Source organism: Mus caroli, chromosome 1, assembly GCF_900094665.2.
Source record: "Mus caroli chromosome 1, CAROLI_EIJ_v1.1, whole genome shotgun sequence".
Taxonomy (NCBI): domain Eukaryota; kingdom Metazoa; phylum Chordata; class Mammalia; order Rodentia; family Muridae; genus Mus; species Mus caroli.
In genome coordinates, this window is record NC_034570.1 from 54,645,820 (window position 1) to 54,666,940 (window position 21,121).

General features: G+C 38.0%; 1 protein-coding gene across 8 annotated transcripts in view; it reads right to left on the bottom strand.

The window, feature by feature from the left end:
• Positions 1–21,121, bottom strand: part of Raph1 (Ras association (RalGDS/AF-6) and pleckstrin homology domains 1) — an 80,788-nt gene that overhangs the window by 15,073 nt on the left and 44,594 nt on the right. For 5 of the 8 annotated variants that reach the window (XR_003837169.1, XR_003837168.1, XM_029479579.1 and 2 more), the window contains exons 5-12: positions 20,804–20,884; positions 12,240–12,314; positions 5,354–5,431; positions 4,662–4,821; positions 3,592–3,713; positions 2,380–2,445; positions 1,286–1,429; positions 223–333 (exon numbers count right to left, since the gene is read on the bottom strand). Coding sequence is in view for 6 of the 8 variants with exons in the window: in XM_029479579.1 (XP_029335439.1) it covers positions 223–333; positions 1,286–1,429; positions 2,380–2,445; positions 3,592–3,713; positions 4,662–4,821; positions 5,354–5,431; positions 12,240–12,314; positions 20,804–20,884 (837 nt within the window). In the remaining 2 variants the exon portion in view is untranslated. The remainder of the gene's footprint in view (positions 1–222; positions 334–1,285; positions 1,430–2,379; positions 2,446–3,591; positions 3,714–4,661; positions 4,822–5,353; positions 5,432–12,239; positions 12,315–20,803; positions 20,885–21,121) is intronic. The other 3 variants (XM_029479577.1, XM_029479575.1, XM_029479578.1) reach the window with 3 other exon arrangements.

The window sequence follows — 21,121 nt, forward strand, 5'->3', positions numbered from 1 at the left end:
TCTGGCTTCCCATTCCTGATCCTCTCTCCTTCCTGAGTGCTAGGATTTTTGGTGTAAACTATCAGATCAAACTTTACTCTTTCCCTTGTTCTCTCTGGTACTATGGACGAAGCTAAAATTCTAGGGTTACCCCTAATCATCCTATCCTTTTCCAAAGACGAAGAATTACCTGGTGAAGATCCAAACGTCAAGTAACCTCTATTAATATCAATTAGAATTTACCTTTAACGCCAGGCAGCAGTCTGTGGGTGCTTTGTATTTGTTCCGATAGTCCTGTCCATAGTATACATTTACATGATCCAGCTGGAGAAAGCACACTAGATCCCGAGATACCTAAGAAAAAACACCCCCAAGATTACCATAATAAGCATCTTACCAGCAAGTAAGGGTTTTTATTTCAGTTGAGAATCAAATCTTTATTAGGTACAAAGTAAGATTAGATTTTTCTACAGTCTACAATGTAACCAAAAGAGCAGTCCATTTTGCTTGTTATCTATTACTAATAAATACTGATTTGTTTAAAACTGTTGGTACTTTATAAAGATACTGTACATAGTATACATATCACGTATAATAAATAGGTAACAGGTAACAGGAGAATAGCAGCACTCTTAGGAAAGAACAAGTAGCTGATCGGGTATAAAGCAAACCTCAAGTACAGTGATTCTCCTCTGGGAGTTACCTCAGCAGTCAGAGGCAACAGTAGTTATAGGACTAGGATGATACTGTAAATTTTTAGAATAGCTCTGAACCCCAAACAAGCACAAATGACAGCTTGTTCTTCAGAAAAAGCACACTGCACACGATTGAAGTAGACATGATCCTAGAAAGCCATTCGCCCTAACTAAAATACAGACTCTGGCAAGACCTCTCCTTGCCCCAAATAACAAAACTATGTTTAGCTGGATGTGGTTGGTCATGCAGACCTGTAACCCCAGCACTTGGAAGTCGACTTGGAAGAGGGGGAGTCAAGAGGATCAAGAGTTCAAGGTCATCCCAAGATTGAGTGAGTTTGAGGCCTCACTACATAAACTACATGAATAAGATCCTCTTTTAACAACAACAACAACAACAACAATCTACATGGGGAAAATGGTAGAGAATTGAGATGAACCCAACTAATGATCAGAGAAATGAACAGTTTTTAGCTTCCTCTTCTTTGCAACAGACTAATAAATGAAACCATCTTCCGTGTGTCTTAACACAGGTAAAATAGTATTTCTGTTACAAAGTAAAAGCAGCTAGTACAATGTGGGAAGTGAGGAAGGACAGAGAGGGGACAAACCTTTGCTTTTCCTTTAGGGACATAGTAGATACCAGATGCTCGCAAGAGAAAATAACGCTTTTTCCAGGACTTCTTGCCATCATCTTTTAACCAGAGGACTCCTTCAATTTCTGGGACAGTTACAGAACTTCCACAAAAGCATTCCTTATTAAAAAAAATCATTTGGAAAGATTTATGATTCTTATATTTTCAGAAAATGAATTATCTATTCCTGTGAGATACCCAACACTAAGCAAAGCAAAATGGTTTTGTATTAAAACCACACTAGCTTTCTGAAAGAACTGTCTATTGTAAACACAGTGTAAGTTACTTTAGAATTACTGTGGCAATCCTGGAGTGATAATAATACAAGTGTGAGTCACGGGCTGGGGAAGAGTATCTGCTGTGCTAGCAGGAGGACCTCACAGGTTGAATCCCTCCACCTACATATGAAGCTGGTGTGGCTTGCTGCACACAGGGCATCAGGTAGATGAGAGAAGAGGACCCAGGCATTCTCCTCTAGCTGTGTCTGCAGATATGAATGTGCAATCCTGCATGCTCATATTTAAACACAACACACACTAGAACACACAAAATGTCATGACTATAATAGAAAGTATTTTCCAATGAATTCAGCTAAGCTGTATGTACTACTGCTGAATACATTTCTTCTTCTGTGTTTGTGGTATGTGTACTGTGCACATGCACATGTGTGAAAGCTAACGGCTGATGTCAAGTGTCTTCCTCAGTTGCCTTCCACCTTATTTTTGAGACATGATCTCTTACTGGAGCTCAGTGGCTAGGCTGGCTGGTTAGTGAGCTCCAGGGAAGTGACTGGCTTTTATGTAGGTGGCAGGGGTTATAAACTCAGGTCCTTATGCGTGCTCGGCACATACTACTGACAGACCTGTCTCCTGCCCACTATAAAAGCTGATATGACCAGAATAGTCACAATTCTCTTCCTCCTATCTTGCAATCCCTAAAAGGCATTGCTCTTTTAAATGCACTGGACTGACTATTGTTTGGCAAAAAGATTAGTTGGTAAGAGGTTTGTTAGGAGCTCAGTAGGTACACACAAAACATTGACAGCTGACTTCAGGAGTGGAGAGTCATACCTCTAACAGCACTTCTTTGTTTCTGTCTGCCATTTCAGCTGTTTCCTTTTTCCCTAGAAGATAATTCTAAAAAGACAATGAAATGAAAATTAAAGGATAAACTCATTGTGCTATTCCCTTAGAGTAAATGCACACATCATTTGCTGCAGACAAGTAACCATTATGAGTTTAGTTTTGCAGTCTGCAGTGAGGAGATTACTCCTCCAAAAAGCTCCCTCTGAAGAGCATCTTCGTTAAAATGTTTCGTATCCACTTCCATCTTGCCCAAAACACTTGCTATGAAATATTCCATAGAATGCCCTCCTTCACATCCTGAGGTGACAATATATGCAACAATAAGTATTTTGAAATATTTAACTAGTTACATAAAAGTACCTCAAAGCATTATAAATTACGTAGACGTAATAAGGAACAATTTCCTGAGATATGCTAAGCCAGCACAGTTCTATGCTGGACTGAGCAGGGTGTTCCAGGTGATGATATTCTGGCTTCGATAGAACAGTCTCATTTGCTTAGTTTAATTAAAATCTGAACAGTAATCATTAGTATAATTATTCTTTTAGTCTCCTAAGTATATGCTCTTCATTAAAGAATTGCCATTAAGTCTGAAGAATACAGACTGACTGTCCAACGCTACTGCAGTTTTTCTCATTGCTGCTTTTTGTTGCAGAGTTTTTACTGTTCCTGACCTAGTGGAGAGGACATGGACAAACAGGAGAGGGCAGGGGGATGGGAAAGGTGGAGGAGTAGACAACAAATAAGAATAAAGTATGTCTGGAAACACTATAATGAAACACATTACTTTATATGCCTGTTTTAAAAAGGCACAGGGATGGTGAAGTACTAACCCAAACATTATGTTGGCATAATAAAAGATGGCAAGTAAGCAAAGGTATTATGCAATTCAGCAAAGAAATTAAAATAAAGAATTAGCTATATAAAACCCCTGGGCTGCTTTGGTGAGATGAGAACCTCAGATGTTAATGAACTGCTGGGTTCAACAAGCTCTGGACTTACACAGAAGAAACCTAGCAACCCCCTGGAATTATTTTTATTTCTACTAAAGTTTACTCCCGTGTGGGGCTGGGAACCTTTCTAAGGCCCAACACCTGGTCCCCAAATACACAAGGGTTTGCAGCTACTATGGCCAATCACGTGGCTGTCAGACTTTTAACTCTACTGACTCAGCACTCATAAGTTACGCAATCTTACCTGGGGGTTTTTAAAAAGTGCATATTTTTCTATACGCTCCATAAATATAAGCTTATTTTGGCTGTCTCTTGTCCAATTAAGAAGATTTTCAACCAAGTTTTCATGGTCTTCAAAGATTCTTTCTGTCCCAAAATCAAATACCAGCCTTTTGTTAGTATTCATCCAAATTACATGAAAGGCAAGATAACACACATTAGAGTTACAGAATCTTTATGAGTGTAGAGATCGGAGGTTGATGACTGATACTGTCTTCATCTGCTTTCCACATTACATTTTAAAACAGCCTCTCACTGAACAGGAAGATCACCAGTTCAGTGCACTGACTGGCTAGCAATAGCAAGCTCCACCATCCTCTGTCTGTCTCCCTGGTGCTGGAATAATAGATGCATGTTTCTGTGACTGGGTTTTTTTTTCTTTAAACATGGGTTCATGGTGGTGGTGGTGGTGGTAGTTTGTGTTAGACTAAAATACACATAAACACACACACATGAATAATACGGAACATACGTTAAAAATGTTCTTTGAAATTTGTTAATTGTGCTTTGTTTTTCCTTAAAGACTTCTGTGCAAACACTAGGAAGTAACAGTACTGGGCCGGAGAGACAGCTTAGCACCAAGAACTCCTGCTGTTCTCATAGAGGACCCAGGTTCAGTTCTCAGCACTGTCATCTGGCGACTCAACTCCAGTGCCTGAGGATCTCACACTCTCTTCTGGTACATGACACATACACATACATGCAGATACATAAAACAAATGAAAATGTAAACATCTTTAATAACTTTTTTTAGTAAATTTATTTATGCAACTCTTATTCCAAAGAAAAAGCATCTGTTATTAAAAAAATTGCCTTAACCATTTAAAAAATATGAAGTGAATTGGAATTCATCTTCTATTCAAAGAACTCTCCAGATAGACTAGGAAAAACATCGAAAAGCCAGCTTTTAAGAAGATAAAGTGACTGATAATTTTATAGAACAAAAGCACAGATGTCTCAAAATGTTTTCTGTGATTATGAAGGTTCAGGGTTACACAGATGCTGATAAACAATTATGGAAGTGGCATTACTAACCCATTTGTAACTCGGAAATGGTTTCCACCAGCGACCAGTCTAAACTGTAGCCACAGTGAGATTTGTCCATCAGGTTATCCAGCACTTGTCTCACTGTCTGTCTCTCATCCACCATCATTGTCTTAGAACTGTCATCAGACATGTGGACCCTGATTACCAGCTGTAACAGGGAAAATGCAATTACATGGTAGCTTAAAAAATGGTATTCTAGAAAAGTATTTTTCAAATATTAAATAGCATTCTGATTCACATCTCTGAACATAAATTAAGAACTATTACGACTACTCTGACACTACTGCTACAGGTAAAATCTGAATATTCAGAAACCTACCTAATCAAGCTTTAAGCCCTTTAAAATATGATTATTATGCTAAGATGATTCAGTCTTGCTGATTTTTGTTTGTTTTGAAAGTAGCAAGAAATCTTTATAGTATCAGGTGGTAATACAGATCAGAAATGCTATAAGCAGTGGGCCGTGAGTTAAGCATTCCAGGACCTGCCTAGAAGCAAAGGCTTTCTTAAAGCATGTCACATACAAAACCCACACTGAAAAGACATTAGGAAGAATACAGTTTTACCTTTCTATAAATTAGGGAAACATTATATCTAAACAAGGAAATTCTTCATAAAGCAAAACAGGACAAAAAAAAAAAAGATAAATATTTCAAACCCAGCCAAGAGCCACAAGTCACCTTTTTCACTTGAGCCTCTTTAATTTTCTCCAGAGCAACTCGGATCTTCTCAGCTTTCAGTTTTGCTGCCTGTTCTTCCTGCAAATGCAAAGCACTTCAGATAAACTGCTGCTCAGAGGGTAAGGACAGCGAAGACTTCCTCCTCGGGGGCTCCTGAGCTGAATTTCATTAAGAACATAACGTTGCACACGTATATAAAGCACAATTTAAAATGGCCCCGTTCACAGAATGAAGTAGGCAGGCTATAGAAGAGAGCAGAGGTGCAGCAATAGGAGTACCTTCCATAGTCCAGAGAGAGAGAAAGAAACCTGCGATTTGGTAAATTAACTTTGATTCTGTCAACATCAAGCAACCAACTTCCAAGCTCTGGGCTTGGGAAAGGCTGCGGGTGAGCTTCTCCTGCTGCCTATTTGCTATGCTCACACAACGCTCAATGCAGACTCCCTCCAGAGTCTATGCAAGACTTCTATACAGTTTTGTTACATTGGAAATTTAAGATCTTTGGAAAAATATATACAGCAAAACCAATCTACTTAGTTGTAATAATATAAAGCCCTTAACAAAAGTATATGTACAAATATTAATTCTCACCAATATGCTAATACAAACAAGAGGCTGCCTTATATTTTAAGTTTTATTGATTTGGAAAATCATGCAACACAATCATGTCAAAAAATTCAAATTTATTAACCCAGCAGTAAGTTGTTTTTTTAAATGCTAAATATAACTTTGCAAACAACACAGTTGTAAGTAATTCTACTTCAGAAAACCTAAGATTATAAACTATAATAAAACTTATAAAGAACTAAAAGCATTGTTCATTTTCTAATAGTATACAGTATTCAACACTAGTACTTACTGGTACATTCCAGAAATAGGCCATAATAAACAGTGTAGCTGTAATTTCCAATTAAAAAAAAGCATGTAAATAAACTTCTGTTTATAAAGAATTATTTTCTGTTTCTGAGTACAAAACATTAAAATGTCTATATAATTGCCACCTTCTATAATCTTTTAATGCTGTTCCTTTAAAAAACAAAAGCAAAGGAAAACCTAATTATATCCGCCATATCTTATTCTCTCTGGATTGTGCTTGAAATGCCACAGTCCATGTGTTAGTCTTCATAAAAAGCTAACACTTCCAGGGTAGGGAAAAAGGATAAATTAAATTCATTTACTGATTTTTTTTTCCCCCCTACTCACCAAAATTCTGATAGCTTTCTTCTTTTTCCATTTCCTACTATGCTTTCTTTCCTTGCAAGCTTAAGTTACTGTCCCATGGACTAAAGAAACAGGGGCCAGGGGAGCTTATGTGCCAGAAATTGGATCCCTTTCAATGAATGGAGCCACTGAATTAACCAACTGACCAAGGCCTGGAAACACTATCTGTAAACCCAATAGTCAAAGAACAAAGAACTTTATTTTAATAATGAAGAGGATTAATACTTAGTTCTTGTGCTACTATAGATATATTCCTCTGACTAAAAGACCCAGTTCTTTCCTTTAAACAAATAAATAGCACCATAAAATATGTAGATTACACTTTACTGTAAGATTTATCTTTTGAAAAAAGGTTATAAGAAACTAGTATTATTAAAACTTTCTAGATTGGAGTCTTCTAGAACTGAGAAACAAGATCATTATTAAGTAAATCAAACATAATATATAATTTTGGTGAATATAGTAAAGCTCTATAGAGGAACTTGAAATACTTTAAATAATCTAGGAACTGACTTCATAAAAAATCATTAGACAGCATTCACCATTGCCACATACTTATATTGGAATGAATAACTGCTACAAAGAAAGAAAATTTACCAATCTATTCTCTTACACATTTTTTTTTTATATCTCTGAAAAGTAGATTTAAAGTCTATTGGGGAGAAAGCATTGGAATCAATGCTTTATATATTTGAAAAATAAACTTGAACTTCTAAAAGTAAAATATTTAGAAATACATTTGCCATTATTTTATCTTATGTGTACATATATTTGGCCTGCATATCTGTACATGCACCGCATGTGTGTGGTGCCTGCAGTGTTCAGAGGATACTGGGTTCCTTGGAACTGGAATTACAAATGATTGTAAGTCACTATGTGAGTACTGGGAATAGAACCTGGGTCGTCTGGAACTGCAGCAACTCTTAACCACTGAGCTATCTCTTCAGGAAAACATGAAAAGATGGTCAATAGTCCTTATCACCCAGAAAATGCAAGTTAAATGAACAAGATCCTATACATTTACGATGCCTCAAATCCAACACACCAGCAACAAATGCTGGTGCCAATGTAGAACTGTTGCTCACTGTTAGTGAAAAAAATGCAAAAAAAGTTCATCCACTTTGGAAGACAATTTGGCTGATTCTCACAGAATTCTATGTACCACTGCCACATGGTCTGGTAGTCATGCTTTTAGGAGCTCACTCAAATCAGCTGCTGCAATCTTCTGTCTACAAAAACCTGCACATGGATGCTTATAGATGATTTATTCAGAATCACCCAAACTTGGAAGCAACAAAGATTTCCTCTAGTAAGTGAATAGATAAATTACGGTGCATCCTGGCAATTAAATATTATTCAGCACTAAAAAGAAATGAGCTATTAAGCAACAAATGGGCACAGTGGGCCCATGTATTAATAAGTAAAAGAATTCAATCTATAAAAGTTTCATATTATATAATTAATTGCAACTATACTATGCTCTGGAAGGGCAGTAAAAAGGATCAGTGGTTGTCAGGGGTTAAGAAGGAAGTAAGGCATTGTTAGGCAGACTGCAGAGGCCTTTCAGGGCAGTGAAACTACTGCTTGTCATAGTACAGTGGATGATAAACAAAATTGCCCTAAGAATGAATATGTGTGTGTGTGTATGTATATATATGCAAACAACTGTACTTTGATTAGTTACAAATACAGTAATAGTGCTTTTACACTGCCAGTTTACTTTAGGATACTACTGTTTGTCAAATTCCATCACAGGGTTAGCTTAAGCTCATGATCAGCTTCTACTCCACATACAGAAATACTGAACAAGAAGCGAACTGGGTAACCAATTAGCATACATTTAATCAATTATACTACGTATACATCAAGAAGGAGTCATTTTAAAAATACAAAACAGGTAAAGCTCTCCTAATAAATTCAAGTTCAGCCTTTATTTTATCTATAAAAATTGGTCAATATAATTTCATTTTTAAAATTGTTTTCAGGACCTTGCATATAATAAGCAAGTAACTACTACTGGACTATCTCGGGCCCTATAAACTGGTATAAACTGGTCTAGGGAAGTTAGTGTCAAACTTCAGAACCAGCTGTTTCAATCTAAGATAGGTAAGTTTTAGTTTATTCTTCTCTAGTTTAATGCAAGATGATCTTTTTAGAAACCTTTTGAAGAAACAAATCTGGCTACAGTGAGATCTGAGTCTCACTACTGGAAACCAAACTGTAAATAAAAATAATCAGACTGCATGACCCATGGTTCCTGTGGTGCCATGCTCCTCTTCTGTGAGTTCTATTTGCATTTTCTAGTTAAGCCATACCTTACTTTCTTTTACATCTTACATTCTTTGTGTTGTGCAGTAAGGAGACAGATCACTAAATCTGTGTGGACGTATGTGGACGATATATGGAAGACTTCCAGTAGCTAATTCATCAAGGCAGTGCTAACATACACTCACTAATGCAAAGGACAAAGCTTCCTTCATCCTGTTTTCTGCTGACAGTTCAACCCTTTGGTCTTCTGCCTCTTCTGTTTGTACACTAGCCCTTTCTTCGTGTTGTCTCACAACTATCCCAAACATAGTAAGAGACACCTCACTTACATAAAAACAACTCTCTCTTCTTCCTTTTCTCTTAAAAGAGCAAAAGACAACCCATTTTCTACTGGAAAAACTCCTGTGTGGCTATCAATAACCATCAAATGCCAACCCTCCTCAAATTTGCACAAAGGACAAAAACTAGGTAAAGATCTTATGATTAAATGAAAACCAATGCTGGGTAACCACGTTCTCTGGTGTATAAACATCAGAATGTCAGCACTCACAGTTCCAGTGGCTGAGGGATGGGGAGAGAATGGCTGCAATTGAGAAATTCTCAGGACAAACAATGAAACAAAGGTGCTAAAGAGTGGTTTGCAGTTTCTCTGGAATCATTTCATAGACTACAAAAATTCAAAAGTAACAAATTAACTCAAAGAGAACTTGAAGTGATAATTTAATATTTATTGGAGGCTATACTGTATAATGCAGCCTAGAATCAGAAGAATTATAGCTAACTATGTCTCTTAAGAAATCATGAAATTATATTAAACTCTCATTAAGAGAACATTAAATATCTAAAGCTTGCTGAACCAGCTATATATGATAGCTAATTTCTACAAAAATAAAAGGCTTATATAATTAGATCCACTGTACCAACTAAAACTCACAAAAATTACTGTCTTCTTAAGATCATACACATATTTATTAAGTGCTTGACTATGCATTCATTCTACCATAACCTATTTCTATTGTCCTTAATAGTTTATAGTCTTAGCTTTTATGGTACCAATAATAAAACTGTTTGTTAAGGACATAATGTAGAAGCCTCTTTTCTGAAGCAAAGAAAGCGATGGTTACAACTAGCATGCTTTTGTTTTGTTTTGTTTTTTAATTTTATGTGCATTGGTGTTTTGCCTGCATGCATGTTGGAGTTAAGAGAGTTGTGAGCTCTCTTGTGGGTGCTGGGATTTGAACCTGAGTCCTCTGGAGAAGCAGTCAGTGCTCTTAACAGCTGAGGTATCTCTACAGACCCCTAGCATTGTTCTTAAACATTGGCAGACATCTGGAGGTTGGGAACTGGGATACCAAGCTTTAGAGTAGAAAGCCAGTCAGACTGACAGGTTGGTATGTCAGAGGTACACATACTTGGGACTAAAAGGTACAGCTCACTGACAGAGAATATGTTAGGTATATGAAATGTTCTGAGTTCAATACCCAGCACCAGAGAGTGAAAGGACACATAGTTCACAGAGCCAGATGCTTTGGTAGAGAGGGCTCTGACAACAGTCAACGTAAGGTTCATCTGAGGAGCTCTGGTCTGAGTTGCTTAGGAACATCTGCCACCTACCTCTTCCATGGTGCCGTTCCATCTACAGTATTCTCTACCGTTTCCTTCATAGCACTTAATATACCTTGGGTATTTTTACATGTTTGTATATACAGATACATCTCTGAGTGTGTGTGTGTGTATGTAATTTTTGAGGACAGGATCTCCTATAGTTCCAGGCTTCCCTCAATTTCATTGTATAGCTGAGATGAAATGATTCATTTGCCTTTTTCAAGATTACAGGTGTGTACCATAATGCCTGGCTATTTTATCAACATAAGAGACTGTGTGTTTCCTAAGAGTAAGGAATATGTCCAGTTTATAGCATTGTATACTAATTAGTTCAATTCACAGTACAAGGGTCAATAGAGATTATCAGACAAACAGGCAAGAGAAGTGGTAAAATGTAAATTCAATCTGGGAACAGTGTAGAAAACAGATGTGGGGCAAAGTCAGAGACAGCTGTAGTGGTGGGTTGGGTGAGCGCTGAAACTGTTCGATGATGAGGCAATGGGAATGGAACGGATGGATAAACCTAGTAAACTCTGAGGATCACAACAGGCTCATGACAGGTTTGAGACACTAAGTGACAAGTGATCAGAATGCTCAACCTGTCACTGGGAGAATGGCAGTACCCTAAGTAGAAAAAGAAAATGTGTCTACACTGTGGGGCCTCAGGGAGAAGATGGGTGAGGTATCTCTCAGGACTGAAGTGTTAGTAAGGAAGATGCTAATAATATTCAGGAAACCCTAGCAGCTACCAACTACCTGGAACTGAAGGGAGCAAGGATAGATGACAGTGGACATGACAAGAGCTTGCATTCTCTTCTAGAACAGTGCATAGTTAAGCTATGAGGTTGTCTCTCAGGCTAGAAAGTATTCGGCCAAAACCTGCATAGATTCCTTGCGATCCTGACCTAAGGCTTCTCTCTGACTCTGGAGCTGATCTAGAAAAGAGATTGGGGAAGAAGTGGTCTCACTGCTCACTGTCAAGGCATCTTTTTGTTTGAGCTGCTTCTTGGAGTTTTTATTTTAGTCAGTTAGCTTATCACCTAAAGTTATGCTATGAATAATGAAAGGAAAAACCCTCTCAGATATAATAACATACATAGCTTCTAAATTGTTTGTTCTTCAGAAACTATAAGCAAGTCTGGCATTTTTGAATTTAACACTGTGCTATTTAAATAAGATAATGATTAAGAAAATAGCCATTCAGCTCTCTGATTATTGTTACCTAGTTAATGAGAATTGGTAAAAGATTTTAAGTTATAAAATAGTATCCCAGCAAAATCCAGCTGAACTGAATTAAATTGAGGGTAAAAAACTGAGAAATTCAAATTGTGATCTTCTCTTCCAGTAAGACTAAGTTAATATAAATAAAAGTTCTGTCTATGCAAGTAAATGTTGTAATTAAACCAGAGGTAATAATGTGAGCAAGGACTGTAAAGCTTGCAAAAGTAACTCATAGCATAAAACCATTAATAGCAAAAGTTAAATTAAAGCAATGATGTTAGGCTTTGAAATGCAATGGAAAATTAAGCTAGAAGAAGTGCAACACACTTGGAGTACGAGGCATCTGCAGAAGTTACGATCAGTGAAAATTCCTGGACACTTTTGGCTCTGACTGGATATTAGCAGTTGTTAGATTAAGAAGACAGTTACTTCACAAGAGAAACAACACCCTGTATTAAAGACAAAGGTCTACTCTAAGAAAGGGGGACAAAGAAGGCACGCACAAGCAGAGCTTACGTTCTGTCTACCAGGCAGTACACAGTTGCATGCATGTGGAAAACAGAGGCATCACCTTGGTCAGCAAATGGGAAGGTTTTCCTGCAATGTCTCTCAGAAGAAGGGAGGTCTCCCTGTCCAGATAGGAGAGCTTGTGCAGGAAGAGAGAGAAACAGAAAAGGCAATGAGAGAAGTCAGTGCAGGCTTTATGTTTTAAAATAAAACAGACAGAGCGAGAATGACTCTATCATTAATTTCACATCTATTTTTTTTAACTGAGTGGAATATGTCCATCAAGAATAAAATATTTTAAAAAACCAAACGAACACCAACAACTGAAAAGGAGGTGAGAGGTAAAGCCCCACCTCTGCCCACAGATATGTTCCAGGTAACTTGCTGATAGCTGCTCTGAGTAACGCAGGAAAGATCATGGAGCTAGTCTAGTCTGGCTTGCAAGCCAGCGGTCAAGAGTGCTGTGCAGAAAGCACAAATCAAATTGTGTCAAAGGCCAATGAATACATGTAGTTCTTCCTATTAAGAATCTGTAAGATTTACAGAGATTTAAGCAGTATAGTCTGTTTAGAACAAACATTGTAAAAAAAAAAAGGCAACCATTTTTCATCAATTCAATGAAAGCCACACCAAGAGGAAAAACACCCATATGTATTTTTCCTGATATTTTGTTCCCAGTAAAATTTTATTAATCCTTTCATTACAGCACAGTGTTACAAAGGGAAGGACTTTCACAGAAAATAAACAGTGACTTTTTGCCCCCGAAGTGATTTAAATGTATTCAATTAATATCTCTCCGTAGCAACGATGCACATAATGTAGCCCTTAACTACCAATTATACCTTCTTAATAACTTAAAAAATCCCCATTTTACTTTAGATGATGTGAATGTGTGTGTCTGCGTGAGCGTGTGGAGCTGGAGCTGCAGGCAGGTGTGAGCCACCTGGGGTGCGTACTGCAAACGGAACTCACCTACCTCTCAAGGCTCTGGATAACTTAAATAGCACACTGTAATGCAAGCGTACATCAGCGTATTATATTATTTAAGCCTTAAACTACAACTATTTTGACATGTGTAACATCTGAACTTGCCTATCCCTTAACAGATTTGAATTAGTGTTTAATACACGTAATTACTTTCACCATTCAAAGCAATGAATGGTGAATGGAAGGTATTGTATCAGAAAGTATCCCTTAATGGTGTATTTTATAAATCTAACATTACTTTGACAAGGTTTTTTGGGAATAAAGTCCGGTGAATAGGTACAAGATCGGTAGATACTTTCAAAAATTCCGTATAGATGATACAGCATATTAAAGACTGGAGTTACTGTTATAAAGACACAAACTTAGCACAAAGCCACAGTGTTTTGAATCTGTTATATGATACTTCTTTGTATTGCTAAAGTTAGTTTTAGTTCAGGATGAACCTATATAACCAGTCCCTCATCCATTCTCTCCAAACAACAAAAAGAAACCTAATGGTGTGTGTTGGGGGGGAGGGGGGTTCCTCACGATCTTCACTAAAAAGGTCAAACATTAAGAACTGAGAAAGTTATTCCTAGGCCCTCATTTTTCTTTATGCGACAGTCAAAGATAAAGACCAGTTATTTTATCCATAAAACAGTAGGTAGGCAGAAGTTTCTGGAAACTCAAATTTAGTTTAAGGTTACTGCTTGGCCCTTACCAGAGAGCACACAGAAGTAGAAAGACTAGAAAACAAAATTTAAAAGTATTAGCTATTACTTTAAAAAAAAAGATTTATTTCTTTTATTTACAATTATAACTGTCTTCAAACACACCAGAAGAGTGTGTCAGATCCCATTACAGATGGTTATAATCCACCATGTGGTTGCTGGGAACTGAACCAGGACCCCCTGGAAGAGCAGTCAGTGCTCTTAACTGCTGAGTCATCTCTCCAGCCCCCCACACCCCTTAACTATTACTTTTGCTGATGTCATTCACTCATTATTTTGTCATTACATGTGAGAAAAAATATTTTACATAAATATGTAAGACACAGCATGAATTTGAAAAAAGTAATCTGTGTGTGGTATGTGCCTGTATCTCTACATGTGGGCATACGGGTGTGTGGTGATTACATGTGTCTGCCTGTGCAGGCCAGAAGTTGATGTTCATGCCTTTCTCAATTATTCTCCACCGTGTACTGATTTGACTAGTCTATTTAGCTAGCTTTCACTGCAATCCTGTCTCTGTCTGTAGTGGCTGGGATTGCAGGCGGCCTGCCATGCCCACTTGGCATTTACCTGGGTCCTGGGGATCCAAACTCTAGCCCTCACATCTACACAAGAAGTGGTTTTTTTTTATCCCCTGAGCCATTTTTCCAAGAAAAAAACCTTCTTAAAAACGTATCACAATTTATCTTACGAGTTATTTTTCCAGAAAGGGCTCCAAATAATGGAATCTATATATTCAATCTAACCACATTTCAAGTTTAAAAAAAAACAAAACAAAACAACTGGTGCCTCTATGGCTTGTGTGTATGTGTGTTGGCATACACATTCTACAGTGTAGAAGTCAAAAGGTAACTTGTTTTTAAGTCAGGTCTCTCTTTTCATCATGTAAGCACTGGGGGCCACACTCAGGTCACTGAGCTTGGTGACACGTGCCTTTAGCCACTGTGCTGTCTTGCTGGCCTTGCAGTTCAAGTTTTAAGAAATGAAATATTCCCTGGGTCTTAGTGCCATACACCTTTAATCCCGACACTCAGGAGGGGGAGGCAGGTGTATCTCAGCGTTCAAGACCAGCCTGGTCTACAGAGTTAAGTCTAGGACAGCCAATGGTACACAGAGAAATCCTGTCGGGGGCGGGGGCAGGGGGACAAAAAGAAAAAAAAAAGGGAAGAAAGAAAGAAAGGAAGGAAGGAAGGAAGGAAGGAAGGAAGGAAGGAAGGAAGGAAGAAATAAATTAGTTTGCTTCACACCATCCAGGAAAGCTATGAAATATAATTCCAGACATGAATTTTAACATAAGCTTAAACAAAGCTTACAAAATGTACTTAATGTAGTAATCAGTTATCATCTTAGCACCTGGGTTTCAGAAAATATTTTGGTGGTTGCTTAAGAAACAGATCCAGGGGACCAGATGGCTCAGCAGGTGAAAGTGCTTGCTGAATACACATGAACATGAGTTTAATCCCCAAAATCCTTGTACAAGGTTAGATGTGGTGGTGCCCATCTATAAGCCCAGCACTCCCATGGCAAGATTTCCATGGACAGGAGAACTGACTGGAACACACAGACAGACAGCATGGTAGAAACAGTAAGAGAGACCCTACCTCAAACTATCCTGAAAGGAGACAATCAATTCCCCTAAGTAATTGTCCTTTCACGTCTTTAAACTGTGGTGGCACGTGCATGCTCTCCTTGCCCATTTAATGATGTTTTGTTTTTGTTTTGTTTTGTTTTTAAAAACAAGGGGAGGAGAGAGATGGCTCAGTGTTTTTTTTTTTTTTTAAATTAGGTATTTTCTTTTTTTTTTTTTCTTTTCTTTTTTTATTTATTATATGTAAGTACACTGTAGCTGTTTTCAGACACTGGAAGAGGGCATCAGATTTCATTACGGATGGTTGTGAGCCACCATGTGGTTGCTGAGATTTGAACTCTGGACCTTCAGAAGAGCAGCCAGCGCTCTTAAACACTGAGCCATCTCGCTAACCCCGGTATTTTCTTATTTTACATTTCAAATGCTATCCCAAAAGTCCCCCATACCCTCCCCCTCACACTCCCTTCCCACTTCTTGGCCCTGGCGTTACCCCGTACTGAGGCATATAAAGTTTGCAAGACCAAGGGGGCCTCTCCTCCCAAATCTGATGGCCAACTAGGCCATCTTCGGCTACATATGCAGCTAGAGANACATGCTCTGGGGGTACTGGTTAGTTCATATTGTTGTTCCACCNATAGGGTTGCAGNNCCCTTTAGCTCCTTGGGTACTTTCTCTAGCTCCTCCATTGGGGGCCCTGTGATCCATCCAATAGCTGACTGTGAGCATCCACTTCTGTGTTTGCCAGGCACTGGCATAGTCTCACAAGAGACAGCTATATCTGGGTCCTTTCAGCAAAATCTTGCTGGCGTATGCAATGGTGTCTGCGTTTGGAGTGGCTCAGTGTTTAAGAGCACTGGGCGCTCTTCCAGACGACCCAGGTTTGATTTCCAGCTCACAACTGCCTGTAACTCCAGTCCTAGGGGAACTGATGACTTCTTTCAGCCTCCACAGGCACCAGGCATGCATGTAGTGCACAGACATACATGCAGACAAAATTTTCATACACATAAAATAATTAAAAAAAAGACATATTTTGGATTTTGGGGGCAGGGAGACCTGATCCAGAAATACATTAAGCATCATAATGAGTTTTAGTTATTTCTATAAATAATGAAAAATGACTTATGAAAATACTACTGAACTGTACTTTGCTAATGGAGGCAATATTCTGAAAGTATTATGATTATTTGGGTTGAAAGTTTTACTGAACAATAGAAAAATCTAGAAAAGCAGAATGTCAGGGCCTTTTAGGGGAGGCAAAGCACCTAGAAACCAGAGCTGAAATGAGTTCTCTTTTAAACAAAGACTTACATTACCCATTTCCCTCTTTAGTATCAGCAAGCTACACAATGTTCCTTAACTCAATTTCAGAAGGAAGAGGGATCAAGCCTCTCGCTGGAGGAAGATGTAAAGGGAGAAATGAAGTGTGCCGTTAGCAGCCAAGGTGTCCTGGCACATGCTGCTAGTTAACCAAAACACACTCTGGTGAGCGAGATGGCACAGCACTTGCTCTGGAGAGCCTGAGAACATGAGTGTGATCCCCAAGACCCCATGTAAGGTGGAAGGAAAGACCCAACTTCACAAAACTGTCCTCTGAACTCCATATGCGCACTGTGTTACACATGCCGACACAAATGCATTACAGTAAAAATAAACAAAAACTCACAGCTTGTATGTTTTCATTTTCTCTTCCATCTATGCTTTTTCTCTCTCAGTTCAGCCATTCTTTACTCTAACTTCAAGCCTGGAGCTACACCAGGCCCTGGAGTAAAAAAGGCAGTCACATATTGCTGCCGTGTCTAAGAACAAGAAACTCAGCCCTTGTTCTCTCTGAGCTGCCTGGCCTTTAACTCCCTAATATCTTTCTGTATTGTCCACTGACAACGACAATCAGCTGTGCCAGGCGGCACGGGAGGGAGGAGCAGGAGAGCACCCGTGCCAAAATTATGAGTTCAGTGAAGTATTCCTGCAAACACGTACCGTCCTGGAGGATGGGTTGGAGGCTGAAAAGGGTGGGATGGGTAGAGGAAATGAAAAAAAAAAAAGCAGGTATTTGAGATAAGTGATTCTCAGAGGTAGTGAGTACTGCCTCTAACTTGGTATCTCAGAAAAATGGGGAGGGTATTTTGAGCATTCACAATAAAGATAAGAGGAGGGGTTAACAGTATTTATTGAGAAGATAGTTTGAAATGCCAGCTGTCTTAAAGCACAGTACAACATCAGAAAGTACAGATCCATCCCATGGGACATTTATGTCCTCCCATGGAAAATTATGGATGAAAAATCTTGTATACTTTATATGAAAACACAAAATAATTTTGTATAATATAAATTTTCAATGGATTTTGGAACATTTTGTCTTATAAAATAGATTGAGAAAATTCTATAGTTTTATTGTTTCACAATATCAAACATAATGGGTTTGATGACATTTGTGCATATAAACACAGTACTTTGCTTATATTCACCTCCTCTTACCCATGCTGCTCATGTTGGCCCAACCCGGCCATAGGTTTTTTGTGTAAAACTTATGAAGAACTGTTTATAATAGTGAAAACTATTACTAATGGAACTCGAGCTTGAAGTAAGAGCCTCCAGTATCACAACTGGCAGTGTCAGTTACACTGAGATCTGAAATTCCTTTGAACAAAATTAAGAACTAAATGCTGTATTAGTTAAAATACAAAATACAGGAATTTCACTGAACTTCATTAGTACAGACTGAGAAATGTATGTTTATAAAAATCAAATATCAAAAATAATTTCTTACTATACCATCTCATTTAAAACTGCAAAAGACCATAACTACAGCTAGAAACTTATCTCAAGTCAGATGATGGGGAATGTTTATAATCCAAGCACTCAGTTTTGCTAAGGCAGGAAGAACTCAAGGTCTTCTGTAGTTTCCATTGTCCCTGTCTTAGCACACCATCTCACTATTCCAGTTAAGGCTACCTCCCAGTTTTCTTCCACCATACACAAACATGTCGTGTCTGTTACCATCCCAGCACACTAGAATTCTGGGGACCATTCATTTTCTACTTTCTTTTTTTGTGTTTTTTAACAATCAAACTACTGATCACTTCTATGAGAACTCTAGCTTAAGAACAGATGGATTTTCACTACTATCTTGCATTCTTTACACATTACATATTTTTATATAAATTATTTAGGTTTGCTTTTTTTTTTATCCTAAATGTTAAGGCATTATATCCTTTTACATTGCAGGGATGGAGGAGATTATGGTAACTATGAATTTTGTTGGTAGTAGTAAAGATAGTGTTATACAGTATTCGTTATTTTTAAGAGGATGAAAAGAATTGAGAGCTACTGCATGGTAAAAAAGAATGACCACTAGCCAGAGAATACATTTTTGAAGAAACTAGGTATTTAGTTAAGTACCAGTGCAGAAGAAACAATGCACCTTATGGTCCCACCCTGAAGAATAGCTAAATCTCTTAGTGCTTACAGAAGCTGATGAAGGCCCTTAGATTCAGAATTTTAAAGTGGTTCTTAAAAGAAAAAAAAAAGACAAAAAAAAAAAAAAACCCTTTTATATCAGGTAGTCTACCTTGAGTGTTAACATTCAAAAGCACTGTATTATAAGGTGACTATCAGGATTTGATCATTTTCTTTAAAAACTGGTTTAATTTTTATTTGAAAAATTCAACAAACAGTGCTAGAAAAATTCTATTTCTACCTACAGAATATTTTGTTTATATTTTTCATCTTGTAAAAAAAAAATCATCCAAAATGGATCAAAGAGCTTAATTTAAAACCTGAAACACTGAAACTTTTAGAAGAAAACACAGGTGATAGCCTTCAAAATATGGGGTAGGCAAGAACTTTTCAAAAGAACACCAACCATACAGAAACTAACTAACCCCAAGTATCAACAGATGGGACTGCTCAACAATAAAAAGTTCCTCCATAGCAAAGAACTCAATCAGCAGAGTTAACAGACAGCCCACGCAATGGGGGGAAAATCTTCCCCAGCTACACTTCAGCAAGGCACTGACAGCCAGAACTTACAAAGAATTACAGATATTGAGCACCATGAGGGGAAAAACCCTGCCAATCAACAAATGGGTAACTTAACTGGGGAAAAAAATCCAAAACCCAATCAGGGAAATGCAAATCAAATCTACTGTGAAGCCAAGTGGTGGTAATGCATGCCTTTAATTCCAACATTTACTAGGCAGAGGCAGGCAGATCTGTGTGAGTTCAAGGCCAGCCTGGTCTGCAGAGTGAGTTCCTGAGCTACACGGAGAAATTCTATCTCAAAAAAACCAGATAGATAGATAGACAGATAGATAGATGGATGGATGTGCTTTGAGATACCACTTCACGCTAATCAAAATGCCTGTCAACAAATGTGACAGCAGTGGTGGAGGGGATGTCAAGAGTTAATGGGAGTAGTGTAAATTAATACAGCCATGATGGAAATCATGCAGTACTTGCAGTAGTGCTTTAAAATCTTCCTTTGTGAAGATTCCTTTCCTGTGTAATAATAATTTCCTGTGAATTTTCCTACAGACTGTCTTATCTTTTATTCCTACTGAGGGGTAGCAATATGTATATTTGCTATCATAAAATATTCCACAGGAAAATGGATGGCCTTAGAATGCATAATATTGAGGTCAAATAAATCAGAAAGAAAAATAATCATATGTTCACTCTCATATACAGATTCCAGCCAATAAAAAATATATATCTAAACAAATGTACACTAGTTACAGTACAACATGAAGGAAAGAAGACAAAGTGCTAAGTTTGACGGGCTAAGGAAGGTCTGAACGCAGGTAGTGAATTATGAAGGAGCATATGAAGCTAAGTTGTCTTTCTAGTTGTGGCTGTCATGGGTTGTTCTGCTTTGTTTTTTGGTGGTGGGTAAGGACATAAACTGTATTCAATAGTGAAAGTGTAGAATCTAATGTGAAGCTCCACAGCTTCCATTCCAAATGCCCATTCTCACTGTACGGAAAGTCTTTGAGTTGTGTAGACTTTGGGTCTGGTTAATTTTGACGTAGGATTTTTTTTTTTTTAATTTACAAGTCTTTTTGTTTTTGTTTTTTTGAGACAGGGTTTCTCTATATAGCCCGGGCTGTCCTGGAACTCACTTTGTAGACCAGGCTGGCCTCAAACTCATAATTCCGCCTGCCTCTGCCTCCCGAGTGCTGGGATTAAAGGCGTGCGCCACCACAAGTCTTTTTAAATAACTACATTTTTTAAACAAAAGGAAAGCTGATGGAATTATATGATCAGACATCATCATTTGGAATTCTAATGAATCTATTTTTCTTTGTTGATTTAAACAGCCCCAGATATGCTTACAGAACTTACAGGTGTCAGCTCAGCCTGCTCTTCTGTGAAGTCAGAGTGGTGCTTGGCCTGCTTACTGGGACAGCTCAGAGAGATAGCATGCTGTGAAAACGGAGGGAGGAAAAAAATGATAGATAATGGAGGTGAAAAGAGCAGGTCTCCTACTCATGCACAAAGAGAAATGGATCACTCAAATGACAGAAACAGCAACGGAAAAAATAGAAAAATTTTTACCATTTATTCTTTCACACAAAAATTAGAAAGAAAATGAAGAACCAGATGATCTGCTTAATCCTTAACAATTTAAGAATAGCCTTATTTCCCTTCTAGACAATCCAG